At 41.9% G+C, this 27,337-nt stretch overlaps 1 protein-coding gene and 1 long non-coding RNA gene across 4 annotated transcripts in view; one reads left to right on the forward strand and one right to left on the reverse strand.

Moving 5' to 3' along the window:
• Window positions 1–9,174: 9,174 nt before the first annotated feature.
• LOC144459399 (uncharacterized) overlaps window positions 9,175–27,337 on the reverse strand; it is a 67,737-nt gene continuing 49,574 nt past the window's right edge. Inside the window, exon 4 of the long non-coding RNA XR_013488377.1 lies at window positions 9,175–9,478. This is a non-coding gene — a long non-coding RNA (uncharacterized LOC144459399). The remainder of the gene's footprint in view (window positions 9,479–27,337) is intronic.
• mpripb (myosin phosphatase Rho interacting protein b) overlaps window positions 19,344–27,337 on the forward strand; it is a 163,964-nt gene continuing 155,970 nt past the window's right edge. For 2 of the 3 annotated variants that reach the window (XM_033611705.2, XM_033611706.2), the window contains exon 1: window positions 19,350–20,313. In XM_033611705.2, the coding sequence (XP_033467596.1) occupies window positions 20,191–20,313 (123 nt within the window). In that variant the 5' untranslated portion in view covers window positions 19,350–20,190. Of the gene's footprint in view, window positions 20,314–27,337 lie in introns of all 3 variants that reach the window. The other variant, XM_033611704.2, reaches the window with a different exon arrangement.

A 27,337-nucleotide genomic window follows, 5' to 3' on the forward strand; every position in this document is an offset into this window, starting at 1 on the left:
AAAAATCCTTAGGACCTGGAGCACATTGGACTTCAACTTGGAACTAGCTGTTAAAACTAATCTATGCAATGTTGTTTTTTAGCACAAACCAAAATATATAGAAAGGTAAGGAAAAGAATACCACAAAAACATTCACACAATCATTTTGTTCCAAAATGAAAATAAATTAGCATGTGTTGGCTAGAATGCAAATACAAATTAAAACTATACTAAAAGCGTTGAGAGCAAATACATTTAGTGGGTCTTGTAAGGTTATATAGACATGGGGCTAGAAACAAATCCATCTGACTTTACTATAATTCTCATACAGTATAAAGACAGTGTCACTAATGCATTTGTCTGTACCTGTATTTCAGATGCCATGTACAATAAACAATACAGGGCATGTCTGTATACACTGGTAGCCTACAAGTGTAATTCTATTTAACTGACACTTGTTTTCAAAGCATTTCTGGCCCATAGGCCTACTTTACTCCCTCAGCCCATCATTAATCATTTGACGAAGTCTAAGATAAAGGTCAGTAATTGCATATACATCATCAGACATTTCCAGGTTGTGCTCAGCCATAAGTTCCATACATAAGTGAAACACATCCTCGTCACAAGGATAGTCTTTAAAACAGCAGTCCTCTCGACATATTTCCATCTTCATTTCATCAACTGGCTGCAGGAAATTCGGTGCCCCATAAAGGTTGGGGACCGCATGCATTATGGAAGGGCGACCATTGGGAGCCCGAGGATTGTTGGTTGTTCTTATGCAATGGTCATTCCAGGCAGTTACAACCTCATCAAGCTCCTCCTGCAAGAGAAAGAATGAAAATGTTTGTTAGAGAATAATCTGTGCTTAATTCTGTTATCATGTTGATTGGTGATGCAAATTAACTACTGTCGCCTAATTTACAGTGTCATTTTACATGTGACTTTGTTTACTTAATTAGGCCTAAATGTAGGCTAAAATGACATTTGTTTACACACAAAAATCGTTGTTACATCCACTACAGTAACTTTACAACAATTTTACAAGCCTGTGTTGTAAAATGAAATGTAGAAAAACAATCTAGAAAATGCCTTGTGAAAAAGTGGTTAAAATAGGGGGTGTTTGCTGTTGAGCTCATGAAAAGTTGACTGGTGGCTCTTAAAGTACATTCATTCATTTTCTAACCGCTTCATCCTCTTGAGGGTCGCAGGGGGGGCTGGAGCCTATCCCAGCTGACATCGGGCGAGAGGCAGGGTACACCCTGGACAGGTCGCCAGACTATCGCAGGGCTGACACATAGAGACAAACAACCATTCACACTCACATTCACACCTACACCTAGTCCCCAATCTGCATGTCTTTGGACTGTAGGAGGAAGCCGGAGTGCCTGGAGAGAAGCACGCTGACACGGGGAGAACATGCAAACTCCGCACAGAAGGGCTCCCATGCCCGGGATCGAACCGGCAACCCTCTTGCTGTGAGGCGAGAGTGCTAACCACCATACCACCGTGCCGGCCTCTCTTAAAGTACAGTGACTGTTATCCCAACTGTTAATATACTGTGGTCAAGCCAGCCGTCTGTCGTTTTTACGTGGTCAAGCCAGCCGCTCCAATATTTCAAGTGCACCTGTGTTGCAGCATTTACAGTAAATACACGGATAAAGTCAGCGCTAGTATACAACAGCGTGTAGAAACGTCCGGTTTTCAAAATAAAATGTGAAAGGTAATAAAAAGAGATGTCAAAATGATCCAACGCTGGTTCTGAGCCATTAGGTCACATGACCTGGAAGCTATTGAGCTAAAACATCAATTTTTTTCCATTAAAAAATGATTATAAAATATGAGGTGTATTAAACTATAATGAAACTGTATGTCTTAGCCTGCCAGTGTATTACAGTAATATGATCCTACACTGATTTTGAGCCATTAGGTCACATGACCTGGAAGCTATTGAGCTAAAATGCTATTTTTTTTCATTAAAAAAATAAAATAAAATATGAGGGGTATGAAAATCTAATGAAATCAGCTGTGACCTGATGGCTCTACGAGGTAATGTGACACAAAAGCCAGCGTTGTATCATTTTGACGTCTTTTTTAATTGCCTTTCACATTTTATTTTGAAAACCGGAAGTTTGTACACGCTGTAGTATACTAAAAGATACTCGCTGACTTTCTCAGCTGTATTCGTGTATTTACTGTAAAGGCCTCAATACGGGCGCACTTGAAATGTTAGGGCGGCTGGATTGACCACGCAAAAAACAAGAGACGGCTGGCTTGACAGCTATAGGCCTATGTGACGTACTCTTGCTGGTGTAGGTTAAATTAGCCGACAGTGTAAAATTAGCAAATTAACACCCACAGCAGTAAAATGCATTTGTTTACCACCAATATTTATAAAAAAGGACACTAGTTAGCACTGACAGGGACAACTGTAGCCTACTGCACCTTTTGATAGTCTACTTAAAGCAGACCTATTTTACTGATAATAAGCTCCTTACACACTTTATGATTTTTATTTTTGAATGGAGTATTTTCAAGTACTTCCTCCAACAATGATGTATAGCCCTATAAGCAATAGGTTTTTAGGATACTGTACCTGTATGGTATTTTGGAAGCAAAACTGGATCAGTGATTTGTCAATGAAGCTGTCAGCAAAATACCCATCTGCTTTCAGCTGGTCAAAATGGTCCATCCAGAACTGGGCGCATTCACTTCTTAAGGTGCACCACCAACGTTCAATTCTCTGATTACCAGTTCTTGGACCTAAAGTGACACACTCCACTCCATTGTCATCCTCAGTGTTGCACAGAAACTTCTGCATTGCTGCAAGGTGGGTATTCTCAGTACCGTGGTCTAATCTGACTCTTTGTGGGCATCCACTGTTGTCACTTACAGCATCAGTAAAATAACCCGCGATAATTCGAGGGTCGCTGTTAGTTTTGAACGCCTCGATCCATATAATTTTTCTCGAAAAGCCATCTATGCATCCACTGATACATATGCCGTAAGGCTTCAACTTGTCGTATCCATCAACATGCCACACATAGTTTGGACCACGACTGACGTATACACGCCATCTCAAACGGTTGTGCACACGGAGATTTACACCATTTTCGTCCATTAGACGCATCAATTGGCGCACAGTTTCTCTGTCCGTAATTATTCTGGCCATCCAACATTTTTGGTGCATCCATCTGTAGCCATGCTGTTTGCCAGATGTTTGCAGCTGATGGGAAATTAAGGAAGCCACCTCTGCTTCATCGGTCTTGTTCCGTCTCCGCCAAAGCTGGTTCCTTTGAAGCTTTCTCTCCAGTGTCTTATTTTAATGTTGCGTGATTCCTCCAATAAAGATAAAATCTCTTGATTTGTGAATCCACGTCTTAAGTATCCCTCAATGATGTTATCCATCGTGACTGAGAGGTGAAGAGTAGCCTGTGGATTATCGAAGGCTGTAACTGTACTCATTCACCTCATTATTTTGAGATAGTATCTCATTATTTTTGACTTAGTATCTCATTATTTTGAGATAGTATCTCATTATTTTGACTTAGTAAGTCATTATTTTGACTTAGTATCTCATTATTTTGAGATAGTATCTCATTATTTGGACTTAGTATCTCATTATTTTGGGATATAGTATCTCATTATTTTGAGATAGTATCTCATTATTTTGACTTAGTATCTCATTATTTTGAGTAAGTAACTCATTATTTTGAGTTATTAGATCTTATTTTTTTCCATCAAGTGGCGGAAATGGGCTTCCATACATTCTGTCTGTTTCAATAGGTGTATTTTTCGGGGGGATCGCACTGCGAACAAGCCACAGTAAAGACATAAAAATATCCTGCAGGTCAAAGCATCACTCTTTTGTTTTGAGGTGAACCTATTTCAGAGGATTACCTGGCGGTATAATGTAGGCTGCAATCGGCGCGGTCAGCTGTTTCAGAGCAGCACAGCTCATCAGATCAGATCTGTTCATATTACTGTAGCTCAGTGTGTGGTGATACACACATAAAATATGGATCACTTTGAAATGACAGAGTGATTCTGTGTGTGAGACTGTGTTCATACTGTTAATGTTCATTTAGAACTTGTATAGCCTAGCTGTTGTCTTTACTTCATTACTCCACTTACTCTTAAATATGATCCAGAAATATATTCTCCCTAAAAGTCTTGTGATTCTGACAATACTGATACATGTGTTTAAAACTGTCCAACAACATTAGAGAGTGCAACAATTATGACAGTAACTGCATCCCCTCAGTCTGCTGAGGGTTAATGATGATCACGTGGGGACACTTGTTAGCCTGTTGTTCCAATGTGTGTTCACTGAATGTCCTTCCTTGGAAGGACTCATCCTACCAAGGAAAGATCTTTTAGCCGTTTCTCAATATTGTGCGGACTTGTGTTCTTGTGGACTTGTGACACGTCATCAGTCACAGCCCAAGTACTGTTCCAATTCAAAGGCTGCGGTCGGAAAGTCTTTTTTGCTTAGGAAGGTTCCTAGCTGAGTGAAATGACCTGGAAGTATTTTAGTGGCCGCCATGATAAGAGCTGTTCGAATTCTCTAAACACTAAGGAAAGGAGGTTCAATGCTTCCTTTCAGATCTCCTTTAGCATAGGATACATCGGACCTTCCTAAGCGATAGGAAAGGAGATAAATTAATCCCACAATGCTTTGTGGGAGCAGTGTTTAAAGCGACCGACCGTTCACGGAGACAAACGAATAAACCCGAAGAAGAAGGAGAAGAGGAAGAAGAAAGAAAACGAACAACTGGCTCAACATGACTGAAAAGTCACAGAGATCACCATGTAAGTCACCGTTACATGAAGCTTTGCCCATCTCATCCCATAACCTGATAATATGCGTAACGTTATATGTTCCAAACTCTCAACAATATGTTAAACCCATGCGAACTATAAATGTCACGCTATTGTTGTACCATTACCCAATTCAAGTTAATATTGTGGTGTAAGATATGCTCAGTGTGCATTAATCATGTCACTATTTGAGCGTTGTTGAATCGCCAGCTTTTAGCAATATCATTAATTATTTTTTCTTCAGTCAGAGATGCTGACATCTCTGCTCTTATATGGGCACGTGTCCGGCTCGAGCACCTCTTAAGTGGGAGGAGGAATGCGGCCAAAGTCGGCTGGGAGTAAGTAGTCATACTTGTGGGTCAAAATGTTGATATAACCTAATGAATGGTGGCAAATTAAGCTAATCCTGACCTACAGGCAGGTGGTGAAAGAAATAGGGTTGGAGGGGCAGGTGTCACCTGTGCAGGTGGCAAAAAAAATGGGATAATTTAAAGACAAAATACAAGGTAAAGCAAATCAGGTGGCTGGGAACTGTTGTGGGCCAGTGTCTGTGGGTATTATGTTGCACAATAAATTGCATTGCTTGTACTTTTTTATCGTATTTTGTTCACATTTCTTAGCTATATTGTAAGCCCATATTCTTTACATTTCTACCTCTTACTATTTCTCACTGTTTCCATATTCATTTATTGTTCATTACTGCCACAACAACTGACATCAAAGTCAAAGTCAAAGTTCATTTATTTGTCTCCCTTGGGAGAAATTTGGTTTAGAGACAAGGTACTGCTGCATAAAGAAACATACAGACAAAAATACATAAAAGACAGTGAAACATTCAGCATTAAAAACATACTGGTAACCAGATAGGGACCAATGTGCAAAAATATATTTGCTCATCTGAGCTGTGCAATTTGCCATGCCTACTAGTTGAAATTAAAGTGCTGGTACACATTAGAGTGCTGGTACATATTAAAGTGCTGGTACATATTGAAGTGCTGGTACATATTTAAAGTGCTGGTTCACATCAAGGTGCTAGTACACATAAAGGTGCTAGTACACATAAAGGTGCTAATACACCATACACAACAAATAGTACACATTAAGGTGCTAATACACCATACACAGAAAATAGTACATATTAAGGTGCTAATACACCGTATACAATACACAATACCTCCTTACATTTGCTCATTAATGAGCTTGACTGACAACGGGACAAAGGAATGTTTCTACCGGTTGTGTTTACATAAGGGAACCCTGTACCTTCTCCCTGAGTGCATTAGTGAGTATTCGTTGAACAAAACATGAGAACTGTCACGTAGAATGTTTTTTGCCTGAGTGATGACGGCCTGATTGAGCAGTTCCTGAGGGTTGGGGGGGGGGGGGGGGTGACCCATAATCTTACCTGCTACTCTGACCAGGTTGAGAAACTGAGTTTTTGATTTGACATTTAGGTTCCCAAACCAGCTGGTGATACCGTAGCGTAAAATGGACTCTACTGTTGCTCTGTAGAAAATTAGCATTATGTTTCTGTCTACACAGAAAGTGGAGGCGCTGATGAATTCTGGTACAGACAGTGGCTACCTGTGTCTGACAGCCAATATGAATGCCTAGGTACTTGAAAGAAGTCATCTGATTAATGTTATTACCATGTATGGTCACAGGGCTTTGATCACCAGTTGATTTCGGGTCAAACAGCATTTCCACAGTCTTACAGATGTTAATGTGTAATTTATGGTCATTGCACCAGTCCACAAACCTATTAACAGCATCTCTGTGGATGGATAAGTTGGAGTTCTTGTGAGCAGACTAAGAATGGCAGTATCATCAGAAAACTTCACAACATATTGATTTGGCTCAGAACTAACACAGTCATTTGTATACAGGATAAACAAGAATGGTGAACTGACACACCCCTGGGGGGCGCCAGTGCTGCTTATTGCTGCAGCTGATAGAGTGGAATTAAATTTAACCTGCTGTGGCCTCTTAGTGAAGAAAGAGTAATACCACCTGATTAAAAAGGGGTTTACATTCAACTGAGCAAGTTTCCTGAGGAGAATGTGTGGCTGAATCGAATTAAAAGCGGAGCTAAAATCAATAAGGAGCAGTCTGGCATATGCACCTGGCTTTTCAAGGTGCTTCAGTGTAAGGTGCATTATAGTTGATATGGCATCACTAGTACTACGTTTTTGTGTATATGCAAACTGATATTCATCTAGCACTGGCTCAACCTCTGCACGAAGTGCATTTAACATGAGCCTTTCCAAGGATTTAAAAACATTAGAGGTAAGTGCGACAGGCCTGTAATCATTGTCCTCCAGAGGACATGCCTTTTTCAGGACTGGAATTATAATGGATTTTTTCCAGATCTCAGGTACAGCCTGTGTATCGATGGAGAGCTGAAACAGCTGGTGCCATGCAGGAGTCAGTTCCTCTGCAAATGTCTTTAAAAGGAAGGTGGACATATTATCTGGCCCTGTCGCTTTTTTCAAGTGCATGGATTTAAAAACCTTGGTTACAGCATATGGATCTATAAAAATCCTGTCTGTCACATTACAAGTTACATTTTCTAAAACAACACAGCAGTCCCTGATATTGTCAGATTCAAAACGCATATAAAAATTGTTCTGTACATTTGCCTTTAAAATTTCATTGTGGGCAAACAGAAGCTTCCTTTTTGCCTCCATGTTTGTCATTCCTCTGATTGAGTCCCACAATTTCTTAGAGTTATGCATGGACAGATCCTGTTTTGCCCGCTCCTTATGGTGCAGCCTAGCTGCTCTCATTTGTTGATTAAGGTCTTTTTGAGCTGTTCTGACTCCTTCTGTGTTGCTCAGTTTGAAGGCAGATTTTTTCCTGTTAATACACTCCTTAATGCCTCTTGTGATGTAAGCTTTATTGTTCGGGTATATCTTAACAGTCTTCTGTGGTATGGTGGAGTCGACACAAAAGGAGATATAGGCAGTTATGGATTCTGTAGCACTGTTGATGTCAGCATCCTTGAAAAAGATGTCCCAGTCCGTAGAGAGGAAGCATCCTTTCAATTCCTCAATTTTGTCGTTGGACCACACCTTTACAGTTCGGATTTCTGGTTTGCTGGACTTAAAAACTGACCGATATGTTGGTAGCAGATGGATTGCGTTGTGGTCAGAGTTGCTGAGGGGAGGTTTGGCTCTGGCTGTAAGCATCCTTGACATCTCTGTCATGGGGCTAATAAGGGAATCTTTAATGCTTTAATGGCCAGTAACAGTTAGATTATTCCATTATTGGTCACTATACATTCTGCCCCAACTGCCCTTTCACTAACATTGTGTTAATCATGTTAACAGGAGCTGAAAAACCCACCCACAGGCACGGGCACAGACAGAGTTAAGGCAACAGCAGCTACCTGGCCATGGTTCAGTGACATGCATGAGGCACTTGGGGGGAGGCCATCCATTCAGCCTCCCACCCTTGTTGCCTCATGCTCAATGCCACACCATGGCCAGGCTGCTGCTGGAGCCTCATCCCCTGTCTGTACAGAGGCCTTGCCAGCCTCCCTCCCCCCTGAGATGGACAGTGAAGAGGAGGAGGAGGCATCTCCACCACCACCATCCACATCCACCTGCTCCCAGCCACCAACCAAGAGGCCAAAGAGGAGTGGGGGTGTATTGGCCTTCCTGAGGGAGCAGGCCCTCAAAGATGACGCAAGAGATCAGGCTTTCTATGAACAAAATGAGAGGTTCCTAGCAGCTCTGAAAGACACGGCGCAAAATAAAGACAAATAAAAGAAGAGTAAACCTTTGAGTCCTGTTGTGTTAAATGAAAGCTAAAACAAAGGTGTTCAGTTTCTGAAAAAAAATAATAGTAATGACCAACACATTGCATCAATCCCCATAATGCCACTTTATTATTGAGATTGTAGTGTGTGTTGCTGGTGTACATTATATTGTAAGGTGTTAATGTTCCTAATGTTTTGACTTAAGAAGCTTAAGAATAGATGAGTTAAATTCTGGTTTAAATACTCGGCATGATCTTAATACCTATGAATAAGGTCATGGTGTATACTGATTTGGAGAGACTTCAGTTTTCATTTTGTATCCTCTTAATATCAACTTTATTTTATTTGATTTATTCTCTGTGAAGAAATTTGATATGTGGGGATATGAGTTCGATGTATGTATACTCCTCAAGCTGGTGATCAAAATATGGAAAATATAAGAAAAAAAATAGACTATGGCAGAGTTGTATTGGTTTGCACAGGTGTACCTGATAAAGTCACAGAAAGATCTACTATAATATGACAAACACTGTGTGAAAAAAGGCAGGTTCCTATCTGTTAGTGTGCAAACCAAAATGTTAAGACAATGTATTAAATTACTGACAGATAACAAAATGTAAATGTAAACACAAAAGCCATTTATTCACAAAATGTAAACACAAAAGTCATTTTTTCACAAAACGAGAAACGTAAACACAAAAGCCAAATGGCTATTCACAAAATAGAGTAGTCATGTTCACGCAGGGGTGAGGGACACTGATTTGGGGCTGACACTTGGGCTGGCAGCCTGTCTTTTAGGTGCTGGCCTCCATGCTCATCATTCTGCACAGGCTGTGGCACAGGATTCTCCTCTTCAGCTGGCTCCAGGACATCCCCAGCAGTGATGCAGATATTGTGGAGGACAGCACACACTGCGACCACCTTGGGGGCAAAGGTGTGATGTATGGCGTTAGATTTGTCTCATTAATACCTGTAAATGCATAGAGGGTGATCTACAAATATTTCTTGATCTGCACACATTTCATAATTATGTGTGTGAACAGATCGACAATCTGTGTGTAAATGTCAATCAATCAATCAATTCAATCAATCAATCAATTTTATTTATAAAGCCCAATATCACAAATCACAATTTGCCTCACGGGGCTTTACAGCATACGACATCCCTCTGTCCTTAGGACCCTCACAGCGGATAAGGAAAAACTCCCCCAAAAAAAACCCTTTAACGGGGGAAAAAAACGGTAGAAACCTCAGGAAGAGCAACTGAGGAGGGATCTCTCTTCCGGGATGGACAGACGTGCAATAGATGTCGTACAGAACAGATCAGCATGATAAATTAACACTAATCCGTATGACACAATGAGACAGAAAGAGAAAGAGAGAGAGAGAGCGAGAGAGAGAGTGCGAGAGAGAGAGAGAGAGAGAGAGAGAAACGCAGGACAGACGGTAATGACAGTAGCTTATAACAACATTAATGAAAGTAATAATATTGTAATTATAGTTCTGGCTACTGTGGTACAATATGTTGAAAGTATACATTAATATCTGACAGTATACATATGTGACAATAATCATATGTGTATAATAACAGTAGAAGTATGACTAATGGTGACAGCAGCAGCAGGAGGCATCTGGCAGGACCACGGCAGCAGCACAACCACACATGCCACGCTATCCAGGCACCGCTACAATATGAGTTAACCTGAGAGACAGTGGAGCACAAAGGCTCCGGCGAAGAAGCCGAGTTAGTGACATCCAGAATGGCCGAGTAAGCAAGATGCAGTAATAGGATACGAGATAGAGAAGGAGAGAAGGTGCCCGGTGTATTATAGGGGGTCCTCCGGCAGACTAGGTCTAAGTCAGCCTAACTAGGGGCTGGTACAAGGCAAGCCTGAGCCAGCCCTAACTATAAGATTTATCAAAGAGGAAAGTCTTAAGTCTAGTCTTAAATGTGGAGACGGTGTCTGCCTCCCGACCGTGACAGGAAGATGATTCCACAGGAGAGGAGCCTGATAGCTGAAGGCTCTGGCTCCTGATCTACTTTTGGAGACTTTAGGGACCACGAGTAACCCTGTGTTCTCAGAGCGCAGTGTTCTGGTGGGATAATATGGCACTATGAGCTCTCTAAGATATGACGGAGCTTGACCATTTAGAGCTTTATAAGTTAACAGTAGGATTTTAAATTCAATTCTGGATTTTACAGGGAGCCAGTGCAGAGAAGGTAAAACAGGAGAAATATGATCTTGTTTCTTAGTTCCTGTTAGTACACGTGCTGCTGCATTCTGAATTAGCTGGAGAGTTTTTAAGGACTTACTAGAGCTACCTGATAATAGAGAGTTACAGTAATCCAGCTTTGAGGTAACAAAAGCATGGACCAATTTTTCTGCATCTTTTTGGGTCAGGATAGGCCTAATTTTCGCAATATTATGCAGATGAAAAAATGCAGTCTGTGAGGTTTGTTTTAAATGACAATTAAAAGACTTAATCTTGATCAAATGTTACTCCGAGGTTTCTTACGGTAGTGCTAGAGGCCAGAGCAATGCCATCTAGAGAAACTGTCATCAAATAAAGAGTACACTAATAATAAGATGTGAAGTGCTTTGTGACTTTAATCCTACTCGAAAGAATAAATGAAAAATATAAAGGATGAGTTAACTGCCAACTGAAGAAGCAACCAAGCCACCGTGCCTTTCATACTCAAACAGAAATGTATACAAAAGTGTGTGCCAGATAGCCGACACAGAACAAATAAACACACACTAGTACTCACTGCATGACATTAACATAAAACAATGAATGCACGTTACTTATCGCTGATTATTATTAAAAAAAAAACAACAACAAAAAACAGCTCATAGAAAGACTGCGTGCTCTTACTTTCACATGCGGAAATGACATCATCAGCTGGGTGATCACTTGCTATCCGAAGATAGCCGAGTGATACGAGTGCATTTTTGTTCAGACCGGCGGAAAGTTTGTCTCAAAAATCTGTGTGTGTAAAAAGCAAATCCACATGCGTAGAACTGAGATCCACAAATGTTTTTTCAATTCACAAATAAAAACTGAGTTCACAAATGCCTGTTCGAAAGTTGTAAATGTTCGGAAGATATTCACAAATGCTTTTCATTTATTTGCAAATTAATTTATTGTATTCACAGATATTTTTTGTATTTGTGGAATGTGTTTTATATTTACAGATTACACATTTACACACAGATTGTCGATCTGTTCACACACATAATTATGAAACGTGTGCAGATCAAGAAATATTTGTAGATTACCCTCTGTGCATTTACAGGTATTAATGAGACAAATCTAACTCCATAGTGATCCACCTCCAGGGCCTTAAAGAAGATGCTTCTCCACTTTGCCTTCATCATTCCAAAGGCCCTCTCGTTGACAACCCGGGCCCTTGCATGATGTGCATTGAAGTACCTGATAGCCTGATAGTAGCCTAATATCTTTGGGGAATCAACTGTCACATTACATATCCACAGTCTGTATCAACCATAATGACTTCAAGGCACAATCATGTCAACATTTCAAGGTGTTTACTGAGTTTTGTGGTCGTTTTTAAACTATTGTAAGCAAATGACAGATGATGATTGATTGGCATATTAACACAGAAGTTTGTCTTTCAAGAAAAAGGGATATGAAACGTTTTTATTTAGATGATGTTTTTAATTCAACATGTTTGCAACTTAAGAATGATATGTACAGTAGTAGATTTGTAAGCCTAACATATTTGCCTCTCTTGCATACACTTGAACATTTGTCATAAATAATCACAATGATTCAGGAGGGTGTATGTGAGCAACCATTTTCAGCATTTCAGTTTTGTGACTGCCTATCTATCTTTTTTAATTCAATTCAGACTTTGATAATTAAGTCATATTTTTCACTGTGCTGTCCACATTTATATAGCCTGCATGAAGCAACGTGGTAAGTAGGCACGGGGCGGAGTATCTGAGATGCGCTTTTTGTAGTCCATCTTCGGTAAACTGTAGTTTGACCACGGTCGACCTACGTCATTGACATCTGCCGTCGCATGATGACGTAGCCCAGTGTAAGTGCGGTCGGATTCTCTCAGGTCCGCGGTTCTCTTTTCCTAAGTCCTTATTAATTCTCCTAAGCCGTTTCTCAATACACAAGTTCAGCAGTTCGGACTTGTGGACTTGGCAAGTTCGGACTTGACAAGTACGCGGGAGAGTCTGGACTTCCCAAGAACGGGAGGACGGGAATACACTCATTTCTGCTTTTGGAACAGCAGCGAACTTGATGTCACCACCTCCGCTCGCCTTGGCTGTTGTACTGTGTTGTATACATGCATTTAGAATAAAACCATATAAACACAGCCCAGGGCGGCACGGTGGTGTGGTGGTTAGCACTCTCGCCTCACAGCAAGAGGGTTGCCAGTTGCCGGGCGTGGGAGCCCTTCTGTGCGGAGTTTGCATGTTCTCCCCGTGTCAGCGTGGGTTCTCTCCGGGCACTCCGGCTTCCTCCCACAGTCCAAAGACATGCAGACTGGGGGCTAGGTTAACTGATAACTCTAAATTGTCCATAGGTGTGAATGTGAGTGTGAATGGTTGTCTGTCTCTATGTGTCAGCCCTGCGATAGTCTGGCGACCTGTCCAGGGTGTACCCTGCCTCTCGCCCGATGTCAGCTGGGATAGGCTCCAGCCCCCCCGTGACCCTCAAGAGGATGAAGCGGTTAGAAGATGAATGAATGAATGAAACACAGCCCAGCCCTGCATCTTTTCATAGCCATTGTAAGAAATTAATATGTATATGTTTTTAACGTTTCAAGATATATAACTGCCATACAAAAACATATAAATACCCAAAATAGTTTCATAAAATGTCTTATAAAACCTTTTCCCCGCAGCTTGATCATATTTAATCTATAGCCTATCCAATTCCCGCACCTGGCCTCTGATAATAATCAAAAGTCAGGTGCGGGGGGAAAGTTTGTGGAGAGTTGGTGGTTATTATTGAGCATTGGCGAGATGGAAATCAAAAATCGATAACGGACATGGATCTGAGAAGGCGTCTTGGTGCAGTTATTGCAGCAGGATTTCTGTACCTGCAGGCTGAGGAGGAGGCTGCCCAGCTGAGGAGGCAGATCCGAGAAAGACAGCGGAGAATGAGGCGGAGAATGAGGCAGAGGATGAGGATGAGACAAATGAAATGAATGAATGAAAAGTTAAAAGTACTCATTATGCAGAGCGACCCAATTTCAAGTGTTGTTATCATCATATACATGAATATGTATTGAGTAGCCTATTAATTGATCAAAGTAGGCTACATGTAAGCAGCATTTAAATGTTGTCATGGTAGAACTAAATTTTAACACCTTTCACTGGTGTACTAGTCTAACGTACACTGAACAAAAATATAAACGCAACACTTTTGTTTTTGCTCCCATTTTTCATGAGCTGAACTCAAAGTTCTAAAACATTTTCTATACACACAAAAGACCATTTCCCTCCAATATTGTTCAATAATCTGTCTAAATCTGTGTTAGTGAGCACTTCTCTTTTGCTGAGATAATCCATCCCACCTCACAGGTGTGGCATATCAAGATGCTGATTAGACAGCATGATTATTGCACAGGTGTGTCTTAGGCTGGCCACAATAAAAGGCCACTCTAAAATGTTCAGGTTTATCACACAGCACAATGCCACAGATGTCGCAAGTTTTGAGGGAGCGTGCAATTGGCATGCTGACTGCAGGAATGTCCACCAGAGCTGTTGCCCGTGAATTGAATGTTCATTTCTCTACCATAAGCCATCTCCAAAGGCGTTCCAGACAATTTGGCAGTACATCCAACCGGCCTCACAACCGCAGACCACGTGTAACCACACCAGCCCAGGACCTCCACACACATGTTCACCTCCAAGATCGTCTGAGACCAGCCACCCGGACAGCTGCTGCAACAATGGGTTTGCATAACCAAAGAATTCCTGCACAAACTGTCAGAAACCGTCTCAGGGAAGCTCATCTGCATGCTCATCGTCCTCATCGGGGTCTCGACCTGACTGCAGTTTGTCATCGTAACCGACTTGAGTGGGCCAATGCTCACATTTGATGGCGTCTGGCACGTTGGAGAGGTGTTCTCTTCACGGATGAATCCTGGTTTTCACTGTTCAGGGCAGATGGCAGACAGCGTGTGTGGCATCGTGTGGGTGAGTGGTTTGCTGATGTCAATGTTGTGGATCGAGTGGCCCATGGTGGCGGTGGGGTTATGGTATGGGCAGGTGTATGTTATGGACAACGAACACAGGTGCATTTTATTGATGGCATTTTGAATGATGGCATTTTGAATTTTGAAAAATTTGAAAATAGTAGGTCAACTCCTCCCCTTTCCTAACCCCCCTAAATTGGCAGAGCCTATTTAAGACACCTGTGGCATGAAGGCTGCCTTTCTCCTTGTCTGTGCCTGGTGGCTGCCAAATGGTCATGTCTCTGAGGTGGGTAATGTGGCCTGGAGGTCGTTTTAGCCTGTTTTACTTTGAGTAGTGACCTTTATTTTAACAGAAGCTACATTGTGTTTGTGTTAAATAGTTTACTGCCTGTTTTGCATGGATGGCCTGGTCGTCTTGGTGTCCATTGAAATTGATTTGAGGTTTGTTAACTTTTTAAACAATGTTTAACTTCCACAAACCACAAAATGTGTTAACATTGTATTTGCATCTTTTGTAGTGGTGAATTGTTCCAAACTGATTGGAGGACATCAGGGTAATTGTAGTACCTGCTCAGACAAAATCAGCTGCTGTTTTGTTTTAGATGAGTGTTTTGTCTGTTTTGTTAGGTTCTGTTTTGTTCCAGGTTGCTCATCTTTAGTTTACTTTGAGTTAGCCATTACTTTTGAATTATGAAATTCTATTGAAATTGTTATTAAAATTTGCCCTTTTAGCCTGAACCAACTGGTTTAATACAGTTTTAGCCGTTTCTTGGGTAACATTTTCTTTTTTTTTCCTTACAGTGCAGTGGTTGTTGGCTAGCGGTGGAGGCTAGGCACCCTGGGTGGTTCCCAGCACCTTTCTGTTGTAGTGATAAGGGCACTGGGACACGATAGTCTGCACCTGTTTGCCGTGTGTTTGCTGTGAGTTCACAAGTGGTGGGTAAGTGCACTCCTGGGACACTTCCTTTGGTAGTTTGCCTCCCCCTTGCTAGCTTCCACTCACTCCCCCCTCTCTGTTTTGATAGATTTAATCATCTACTCTGGAAGTGTTTTCATTAATTAAACAAAAAAGAGTTATTGTTAAGAGAATAAATTGTAATAAATTTTCATACATCCTTCCGTAACTTTGACTTGCCTTCATTGCCCATTACTAATTCATTCTTTTCCCTCTACAGACACTTCCAGTTTAATAGTATTATTTTTGCTTATACAATTCTTAATAAATAAATCTTGATTTGCTTTTGAACCACATCTCTATCTTGTAGTGCTTGAACCTGTGTTTGCCTTATTGCTTAGAACTAGGTAAAACTCCTTGGGTGAAAGTCCCTAGGTGGCGTTGTCTGGCTTGCAATTGGCGTCATTCCGTTACAGCCCCTTTTATAATATAAAAGCACCACCCCACATTGCCACACAAGGATCGGTACACAATTCCTGGAAGCTGAAAACATCCCAGTTCTTGCATGGCCAGCATACTCACCGGACATGTCACCTGTTGAGCATGTTTAGGATGCTCTGGATCGGCGTATACGACAACGTGTTCCAGTTCCTGCCAATATCCAGCAACTTCGCACAGCCATTGAAGTGGACCAACATTCCACAGACCACAATCAACAACCTGTTCAACTCTATGCGAAGGAGATGTGTTGCACTGCGTGAGGCAAATGGTGGTCACACCAGATACTGACTGGTTTTCTGACCCCCCCCCCCCCCCAATAAAGCAAAACTGCACATTTCAGAGTGGCCTTTTATTGTGGCCAGCCTAAGGCACACCTGTGCAATATTCATGCTGTCTAATCAGCATCCTGATATGCCACACCTGTGAGGTGGGATGGATTATCTCAGCAAAGGAGAAGTGCTCACTAACATAGATTTAGATAGATTTGTGAACAATATTTGAGGGAAATGGTCTTTTGTGTATATAGAAAATGTTTTAGATCTTTAAGTTCAGCTCATGAAAAATGGGAGCAAAAATAAAAGTGTTGTGTTTATATTTTTGTTCAGTGTATAACAACGCACATCAACTTGTAAATATGAAACTTACAACATATAAAACAAACTATCTTAAAAGTAACTATAGCTATCAAATGTAGCTTGAGTAGAATGTACAGTATTTCCCTCTCACTATAAAGTAGCACAAAATGGAAATACCCAAAGTACAAGTACATCAAATTTGTACTTAAGTAGCTACTTGAGTAAATAGTTACTGTCCATCACTGCATTTGTCTCATCATTATGCTTTCTGTCTACATTTTTATGGAGACTTGACAGTTTACTTGGTACACCTAGAAAAAACAAAAGCAGTTTAATATTGTAGGCCTATTAAGTCTAACATTTTACTGAAGTGTTGAGTTGTAGATTGTGGTGCTATTGAACTGTACTGGATTATACTGACAGCAGTTTCTCATTTAATCTGTCCTCACCAATATAAATGGATCAAACAGGTCAGGAAAATTTTATTCAGCCACACTTCAGACATCAGGTATACCGGTAAAAGGGGTGTGGCGAGAACATATCCGGGCATTTGGACTGAACTTGGCTAGATGTGAACTTTGAATTGGAACAGTACTTGGGCTGTGACTGATGTGTCACAAGTCCACAAGAACACAAGTCCGCACAAGAACGCATATTGAGAAACGGCTCTACTCATCTTTCCTTGACCTCATGACGTTTCCCATCGAGGTCAAGGAATAGTGATTAGGAATACACAATAGGAGCGACTTTCCGACCGCAGCCAAAGTTCACATCTAGCCAAGTTCAGTCCAAATGCCCGGATGTGTTCTCACCACGCCCCTTTTACCGGGGATGCATCGGAGCAGACTTGTGTGGACTTCAGACAGCCACGTATCCCAGCATGCACTTTGCAACAATCTTCAGAAATGGCAAGTGAGGGAAAGGCGCACAATTGTAAGCCATAATTACCGATATGTTACCGTTGTGTTGTCATGGAACTTAGTGTTTTCATGCGTAGTTTAAACTTCAAACCCGTGGTCGATGTAGGCTATTAATACAGAGCCCACTTGAATGTGAGGTCCGCTCGATGACAGCGGTGTCAGCGCTCATAGATAATAAACATATGTGTATGAGCGCTCAGGCTGCCCCACCGAGAGCAGCCTCTCTCGGGTAGTCCTTTTAAATTCGTCACTGATATCTCTGTAGTGGTTCAGTATGAAATGTAATTCGTTTGGGGAATGTCTAATGGGCAATACTCAGTCTCAGTATATAAGATATATTATTATATTATTAAATGTTGTAACATTGTTAATGTAATTGTTCTTTGTATGTATTCTTTTGCTTATTTATGTGTTTTTACCATTCAATAATGATTTTAATTTCAGAATTTATTGTAATTAATTTATTGTATTTAAAGATTAATTGTATTTATTGTAATATTTATTCAACATTATTTTAAATATTGATTATCTGATATGAATTGTATACCTGATGTCTGAAGTGTGGCTGAATAAAATTTTCCTCATAACATCTGACCTGTTTGATCCCATTTATATTGGTGAGGATAGACTAAATGAGGAACTGCTGTCAGTATAATCCAGTACAGTTCAACAGCACCACAATCTACAACTCAACACTTCAATAAAATGTTAGACTTAATACAATATTAAACTGCTTTTGTTTTTTCTAGGTGTACCAAGTAAACTGTCAAGTCTCCATAAAAATGTAGACAGAAAGCATAATGATGAGACAAATGCAGTGATGGACAGTAACTAAGAATCTATATGATGATACCAACACTTGGAATTGGGTCACTCTGCATAATGAGTAATTTTTAACTTTTTTTAAAAAAACTTTTCATTCATTCATTTCATTCGTCTCATCACGTCTCATCCTCATCCTCCGCCTCATTCTCCGCTGTCTTTCTCGGATCTGCCTCCTCAGCTGGGCAGCCTCCTCCTCAACCTGCAGGTACAGCAATCCTGCTGCAATAACATGCACCAAGACGCCTTCTCCGACCCATGTCCGTTATTGATTTTTGATTTCCATCTCGCAAGTGCTCACGATCACTAACCACCAACTCTCCACAAACTTTCCCCCCGCACCTGACGTTTGATTATTATCAGAGGCCAGGTGCGGGAATTGGATAGGCTATAGATTAAATATGATCAAGCTGCGGGGAAAAGGTTTTATAAGACATTTTATGAAACTATTTTGGGTATTTATATGTTTTTGTATGGCAGTTATATAGCTATGTTGAAACGTTAAAAACATATACACGTTAATTTCTTACAATGGCTATGACAAGACGCAGGGCTGGGCTGTGTTTATATTGTTTTATTCTAAATGCATGTATACAACACAGTACAACAGCCAAGGCGAGCGGAGGTGGTGACATCATCAAGTTCGCTGCTGTTCCGAAAGCAGAAATGAGTGTAGCCCCGTCCTCCCGTCCTCCCGTTCTTGGGAAGTCCGGACTCTCGCGCGGACTTGCCAAGTCCAAACTTGCCAAGCCCACAAGTCCGAACTGCTGGACTTGTGTATTGAGAAACGGCTATTGACTTTGAGAAACACACGATATCAGCGCTCTCTCTGTGGGCGGCGACAGTGACAGTCATCGCGAGACTCCACAGAATTCCAGGAGCTTGTGTGTGTGCCCTCCCTTCTCCTCCCCCTCCTCGCTCGGTTGGGAGAGAAGAAAATAAACCTCTTGCTGCTAACTAGGCTTGTCATGGAACCAAATCCAATATACCCGTTCTGCCCCCTGTGACTGTCCAAGAGGTGCTTCCCCTGTATGCAGCATCTCGATCCGGGAGGAAAGCATCGGAACCGTTTGGATATTCGGACTGTGTCTTTTTTAAAAGTCAAGTTGAAGACGCCGGCCACTGACGGTAGAGGTTTTCATTAGCTAGCCTATATGCGAGTTAGCTAACCGGGCTAACCATAGCCTAGCAAAGGAGCACCGAATGAACTTCGCATAGATTGAGTGCTGCGACTGGAAAGGTAGCCTGCTGATTGACTTCAAACTTTCTGTTGGTTTGGGACCTTCACATGGGAGTCTGTTATTACTTAATGGACACTATCACCTCGGAGCTTGAAGGCGATAACTGCAAATGTTTTTATGGCGTTCGCCATCACGTTATTGATCTTGAAATCCAGTGCCAAGCTAACAGGATATTAGCTACCTTTCTCGAGACTGCGCTTTGTGGTTGCAGGCCATGTACCCAAAAGCATCTATCACTGACTGAGTGACGACAAGACTGGCTTGATGGCAGGTCATCTTTTATTGGGAAGCAGCCACGGAATACAACTAAACCGACAACAGAAGCGTTTGATTTGAGCCTTGTCCCCGAACAATTCAACTACAGGCTGGTCTTTTTATTTGGAAATGCAGTGCAGTGCTGGAGCTTTTTCGAAATTGGGATAAAAGAGACGTGCAAAAAGTATCAAAGTAATCCAGGAACATAAATCCAGGGAGTTAACAAAGAGGCGAAATATAATGTCTGCCGCAAAGGAAACCCCCTGTAGGAAGTTTCAGGCGAATTTCTTCAATAAAAGTAAATGTCAAAACTGCTTCAAACCACGGGAGTTGCATCTGTTGACGGACCAGGACTTGACCCAGGTAAGAAATTGATGTTACGAACAATAACATCGTTTTTTTTTATAACTAGTGAGTGAAGCAAATATAGCAGCCACTTGCATATTTTACCAACATTTGGCTGGTGGCTGGTGCTTATTTCCAACCCTGTCAATACTATCTAAATCCATAACATTTAGATTCCTCATTGCATTTAATAATTTAAAGTCCCTTGCATTGTCTGCCAATTAAGATAAACGTTTTCAACAACTTTTGTTGCTGCCAAACTTGGAAAGTGAAAAATGATTGTTTGCTGGAACAATGGGACCAGTCTGTCAAGCTCATGAGAATGTAGGCTGTCAGTTATGTCCTTGTAGCTTGAAAACCCTGCTTGCTTCAACATCTACTGTTTTACATTAAAACGGTTGACAGGACCTCTCTGAACCAAACTTGAGTTGTAATGACCAGCAGGGTGTTCATTGATGAGACAGTCGTCTGTAGCCCCTTTCACACCGCCAGATTTTCCGCGAATGTTCAGTTTTGCCGGCAAGCTGCGATCATTTAGACACACAGAGCCGGATTGGCGAGTTGATCCGAGATGCCCAATTTTCCGCTTCATAGGGTAGTCATATTGGCGGAACCCTTTTGTTCAAACAGACCGAGGTGGCCTTCCGCAACAGGAGGGGCTGTTGAAGAATTGTGGGAGGGGCTGTTGATGACGCTGCATGTGCGACCCACTGGCGGTGGATAAACAGGAAACAGCTGATAGCAGGAATTAGCCAGCAGCTAGTAGCAAGAAGGAAACGCAAACCTGACAGACACTGTAAAGATGAGCAACTGAGGAGACAAGGAATTGCGCACCCTCCTTGCCCTCGCAAACAAAGAGGCCATTAACTGTCAGATGACGGGAACGGTGAAGAAAGGGCCGACTTATGAGAGAATCGCTGAAGGAATGACTGGCTGCGGCTTCCCTCCCATGTCACTGTTTGCGTCACAGGCTGAGCTACACGTTTTGTTTCTTGCTCACGCCTCCCATTGCCCCGAAAAAGGTGCATTCTGTATAAACAAAAGTAGGCAGGCGGCATTTTGCCGCACTCCCTGATTTTGTATACTGCCAATGCTGAAAAAAGACTGATTGGGCTTTCCTGCAAATTTGCATAATTCCTATTTAAAAAGGCCTTGTATGTGGTGCAGCCTTTCTTGGGGTACATGAAAGGCAACAGTTCCATTACAGCTCAGGTGTAGGGAAAGTTTGGCAGATTATTTTGGCTAGAGCACAACACATCTATGGTTCCTTCACTTCCTTCTTATGTCAGTCTCATTCCATCTGACTGAACCAGAGTGTTCAAAAGTGACTGGATTTCTGTGATTGATTGTGTAATCCTCAGCTGTTATATATCGGCAGTATGCTTGTTTTCAGTGTGTAACCCAGGCAGACTCGTGACCACTATTTGGAAGCTAATAGGGACCTGATTGAAGAACACCATGGATGAGTGGACCAAAGATAACATGAAGCTCCATTCAGCTGTGGAGATCATATTATAAGCATGTTTTCTCTCTCTTGGATCATCGGTCTCTGTTGTAACCTGTAATTGATCCCAGACATGAGGCCCAGATGGGCCCTTGAACATGGCTTAAGAGCCAAACAGCAACGTCAGCATCCTCTTCTTCTGCAACTCACTGAGTGTGTGGGGGCACAGGCTTGCTGCACAGATTTTATTGCAGGTTAACCCTTTGTATGTGAGACTCCTTAGTCAGGATAGCAGACTTATGGTTACATCACTTCCTCTAATCTCACTGCGACCTGGCCCACACTCCTGCAGCCTGTATGATGTCACCTGGAACCAGAGAGGCTTACTGCCCTGTCCTTTGAGATTGATATGGCATCACTGTTGTCCCTCTCGCCTACAGGCGTTTGAAAATGTCTCCAGTCTGTCAGCTACCCAGACAGTTAGCGGGGAGCTCCGTTGCTCAAGCAGGTTTAGTAAGAACTCTGTCTGGACAGTACTTGAACCAGTTAGGGCTGCACACCAGGCCTTTACTAGCCTAAAGCTGTGTTATTCAACACCACATAAACAGTGTTAAACTTCTGAGCCTTGTTCAGCAGGCCCAAGGTAAGGCTTAGGCTTTGTAAAATGTTCCCATTGTTCAGAAAGTGATATGGGCTGTCTTAGAGGAGATAAACTCAATAACCCAGTGTGAGGAAAACTCCTCTCAAGCTGTGTAATGCCGTGATAACACCATAAATGGGTGAATTTCAGCGCTAAATTAAATGCACGTCATTCAGAAGTTAAAGGGAGCTGCAGCTCAGAAAGCATCTTTGAAACAGGTAGCCCATGTGGAAAAGTTATGCAAATTTGCAAAACGAAGAGAGCTGAATGTCTGAAGGATAGTATTGTCTTTAAACAATCTGTTTATCCCTTTTTATTGTACAAATTTGCAGGAAAGCCCAATCAGTCTTCATTCAGCATTGGCAGTATAAAAACAAAATCGGGGAGTGCAGCGAAATGCCGCCTGCCTCCATTTTTTCATACAGAATGTGCCTTTTTCGGGGCAATGGGGGGCGTGAGCAAGTAACAAAACGTGTAGCTCAGCATGTGATGTAAACAGTGAGGTACAATACATATAATACTTGCACTTTGCTCCGAGGGAAGCCACGACTGGTCAGTCCCTCGGCGATTCTCTCATAACTTGGCCCATCCTTCACTATTCCCATCATTTGACGGTTAATGGCCTCTTTGTTTGCGAGGGCAAGTAGGGCGCGCAATTCCTTGTCTCCCCAGTTGCTCATCTTTACAGTGTCTTTCAGGTTTGCGTTTCCCTCTTGCTACTAGCTGCTCATTCCTGCTATCAGCTGTTTCCTGTTAGTCCACCGCCAGTGGGTCGTACGTGTGGCACCATCAACAGCTCCTCCCACAGGTCATCAACAGCCCCTCCCGTGGCGGAAGGGCGCCTTGTTCCTTTTTAAATCAAAAAGGTTCCGCCAATATGTTTACCTCTGCACGGCAGAAAATTGGGCACCTCGGATCAACTCACCAATCTGGCTCTGTGGGTCTAAACACTTGCAGCTTGCCGGCAAAACGGCCCAACCTTCGCCGAAGATCTGGCAGTGTAAAACGGGCGTTTGTTCAACACTGCAAGAATAAAAGGTGGGCAGGGGGAGGGGCTGCTGCTGAAGCCCGAGTGCATTCTTTTATTTCAGTCAACTTGGTCCAAAAAGAGTTTTTATTTCCCCTTGAGTTCCAAGTGTCTTGTCAAAGTTTCCTCATGGTCACATGAATTGTTTGTCCCTAGAGAGTTGCAGTGTTCATCAGGCTTGGCGGGTGCACCCTGTTGGAGAAAAGTAATAGTGCTATTTGGGAGAGGTGGTGGGAGGCAGGGCAGTGATGAAGGATGCAGGCAGGCCAAAGTTTACATGTATGTCGGAGACTGAGGAGTACAGGCAGGGATGTGATGGACCTTAAGGAGAGAGGGCAGGAGACTCAAGGAGAGAAAGGAAGTGTGGGGTTGGGAAATTAGCGTAGAGTTTCCCAGCGGCTCCTGCTGGTTTTAAGGATTAAAGGTGGAGTCAACCTTTACAAAGCCTATAGCTTTAACATGAACTAAATGTTCCCACGCAGTAACTGACTGCAGTCTAGGGCTGTAGTCAACCAAAGAAAATCTTGGTCGACTAAAGTCGCACATAATCTTCAACTAATCGATTAGTCCTGGGGAAAAAAATCTGCACGTTATTTTTACTTCTGCGGTGGTGTCTGTGTCACTCTGCAGTTACACCTCCAAAACACTAGTCGGCGGTGGAGGACTGTTAAGTGCTGTAAAGTTTAGTTCAAATCAAACTTTATTTATATAGTTGATTCAAAACACACATTAAATATGGCTTAACAGTGTCAATTTCAAACACAAGTACACAAATTAGCTTCACTATAAATTAGGGATGCGCCGAAATGAAAATTTGTGGCCGAAGCCGAATAAAATTAAACGCTTGGCCGAATACCGAGTACCGTTGTTTAGTTTTTCATAAGTTTTTGCAGATGAACCACCTCCAGATTAGTGTTGTCACGGTACCAAAATTGGGACCCACGGTACGATACCAGTGAAAGTATCACGGTTCTGAGTAGTATCACGATACCACAGCAAAAATGAGGCAGATGTGCCTTTTGTCATTTATCAGGGCTCAACAATAAGGATTGCCCGATTGCCCAGGGCAAGTAAAACTCAAGGTCGGGCATGTAAACTAACAACTCACTTGCCCGATCGGGCAAGTTGCTAAAAATAGTAAAAGTTAATAACTAATTGATAAAATAAATGTATTTTAAAACGTGCTCTTCTGCTCTGATGCAGCGGTCTCTCTGCTTGAAGTCACAGGCACAGCTGTGTAACAATGTCCTGCCCACAGCCCCCATTGATATTATTTTGCGCGATGGATGCTTCATATAATAATATAACAATATACTATTTATGGTGTTATGCCATCGTGTCATTTCTGTCTCTACATGGTCATGCGTTAACAATTCTCCTCTGCTCTCTGTATCGCGCACAGCGGAGTTCCGCGACACACACAGGTGAGCACGCTAGAGCAGCTCGGGCCGCATTTTCCTGACCAAACCTGACCCCGAGCCTGGTGCAGTTTGTCAGCTGACAAAGTTATTGTTATGGACAGTGTGTAAATAACCAACAGACTGCTGTTACGCACAGACAAACACGCTGCTTGCACAGCAGCTCAGCATGGCACTCATGCTGAGCTTGTGTTACGTTCAGGCGTTGTCACGTAAATAACAACTTCCAACACTTAAATAGGTCAAAGCACAAAACAGCAGCATGTCAAGTGACTTTTTACTTTATTATATTCAATAAAATTATATGTTCCTAAATCTTGAGAAACCTCATATGTAAGGTAGACAGACATTTCACCTGCTCATACTGTGCACACATGTACTATATGTACTTAGTCCTAAAGAGCCCTTCTGGTGCCAGTAGATACACAGAAACATCCCAGCAGGCTGTGCTTTGCAAGCATACAAAAAAGTTTCACGCATGTGAAAATTATTTTTCATGCATGTGCTTCACCTCCGCTGCTACAACTCCATCCTAGGGGAAACACTGCTGTGTGCGTTTTGTGCAACAGGTGGATGTGGTAGTCTACTGGTAGAGTAGAGAGAGAGCTAAGTAGCGTTGAAGTAGAGTAGAGCAGGGCAGAGAGATGGAAGCAAAATATATTAAACCCGGTGTTAATACAGCAGAACTGGAGAGAGGGGTGAAAAATAAATAGAGGTGGGCATGGCTCAAGTAGGGCGCAAAATTATAGACAGAGAATGATTGACAAATTTTTCACTTTAAGCCCTGACACTGTCATTTTTGTGTAGGAATTAAGCTACAATACATGACATATGTTGTTTTAATTAATAAATACAGTGTGAATAAAGATTACATAACATAAAAATAACTGCAGTCTTTGTTATTTGATAGCCGCTTAAATTAAACAATTTTTATAGGGCAAGTAAAAACTGACTTCGGGCAAGTAGATCTCTGACCAACTTGCCCAACCGGGCAAGTGAAAAAAAACCTTAGCGTTGAACCCTGTTTATAAAAAGATAAATCACTTTTCTATAATACATCAATGATACTTCAATGGAATAAATTACTTATTGACTTATTCATACTTCAAAAGCAGCATCAATAAGTGATTAACATAGGGGGGATCAAAATAAAATAAATAAAATAAAAATCAACCAGCCACCCTCCTCCTCTGACAAGTAAAGAACAGTCCCTTCATAAGTAAAGAACAGTCCCTAAAATGCGCTGAGGTTTGTGGACCGTTACCTGCCACAAAGAGAGAAATGTGAACGGCTCATTTCTCCTCTGACATGTCACATACTTGTGTGCTGCCACGGCTGAGCTGTCCAAGTACTTTTGGCTAGTCATGACGCCAAGAAGAGGACATTATTGGAGCCAGACTTCTCCGTCACCAGTAAGCCGTTATCTTGCACTGCGGAGTACTATGGCCGCCGTATTTGACAGGAAAACATTCCTGTCTGTGTCTGTGACCCCCGTTCAACCCACAACCGGCGGGATTCGCCTTTCGTTTCTGCTGCTGGTTGAAATCTGTACTCGCACAGCGTGCTGAATGATTTATTTTGCTCGCACAAAACTATTTTTAGTCGCAAATGCCAGTGCAGTGACAGACTGAGTAAAATATCGCCACACTGCCGACATTTTACTCCGTCCGTCATCGCATGCTATTTGATTGCGTTATCAAAACACGCCGCTATTATTCGGCCTTGCTTTTCACTTATTCCACCAAATACCGAATGTGTGTCTTTTGCAATATTCGGATGAATATATTCGGTTACCGAATATTCGGTGCATCCCTACTATAAATCGCAGAACTGACAGACAAGTACTTGTCTTTATCTGGACACATTTCCCCCACCAATAAAACATGCTAACGTTAATAGCACAAGTCTATGGCGTTTTACATTGTATAAATTAGCCTAGCATCTAGCGATCTTTTCCTCTTCTCATATAAAACCAGGGACAACAGCAACATGTAACAAAGGTAACGGTACATAATTTGGCTCCATTACAACTCACAACATTCACCGACAAAACAACTGTCTTATACTAAACACGTTTTCCAAGCAAATACAACATGCTAACGTTATTAGCACCAGCCTATGGCATTTTACACTGTATAAATTAGCCTAGCAACGAGCGGAGATTTTCTCTGCTTATATGAAGCCAGGATAAATCCCGAAGTATAAATCCCTGAAGGATAAATCACACACACGACTTAAAATGCTATTTTCGTGGAGGCCTTACTGTCTTCACAATTTATTGTTTCTATCTGTGAAGTACAAGTAAATACAAGCTTTGTTTCCACTGAGGGAATGGTGTTGGTACACAGAAACTGACAGGTGGTCTGCGTCACTGCGATGCTGAGCGTAGGGTGGGCGAGTCCAACTTTCTGTCAACAACACCCCCATTTTCACAGGTAACTTAGCCTGTCCTCCTGTCACAGGAAATAATAGATTAATCCTGGAAAGCTATTGATGTAGCACTTTTCTCCTTA

The sequence above is a fragment of the Epinephelus lanceolatus genome, chromosome 21 (genome assembly GCF_041903045.1).
Source record: "Epinephelus lanceolatus isolate andai-2023 chromosome 21, ASM4190304v1, whole genome shotgun sequence".
In the NCBI taxonomy this organism is placed as follows: domain Eukaryota; kingdom Metazoa; phylum Chordata; class Actinopteri; order Perciformes; family Serranidae; genus Epinephelus; species Epinephelus lanceolatus.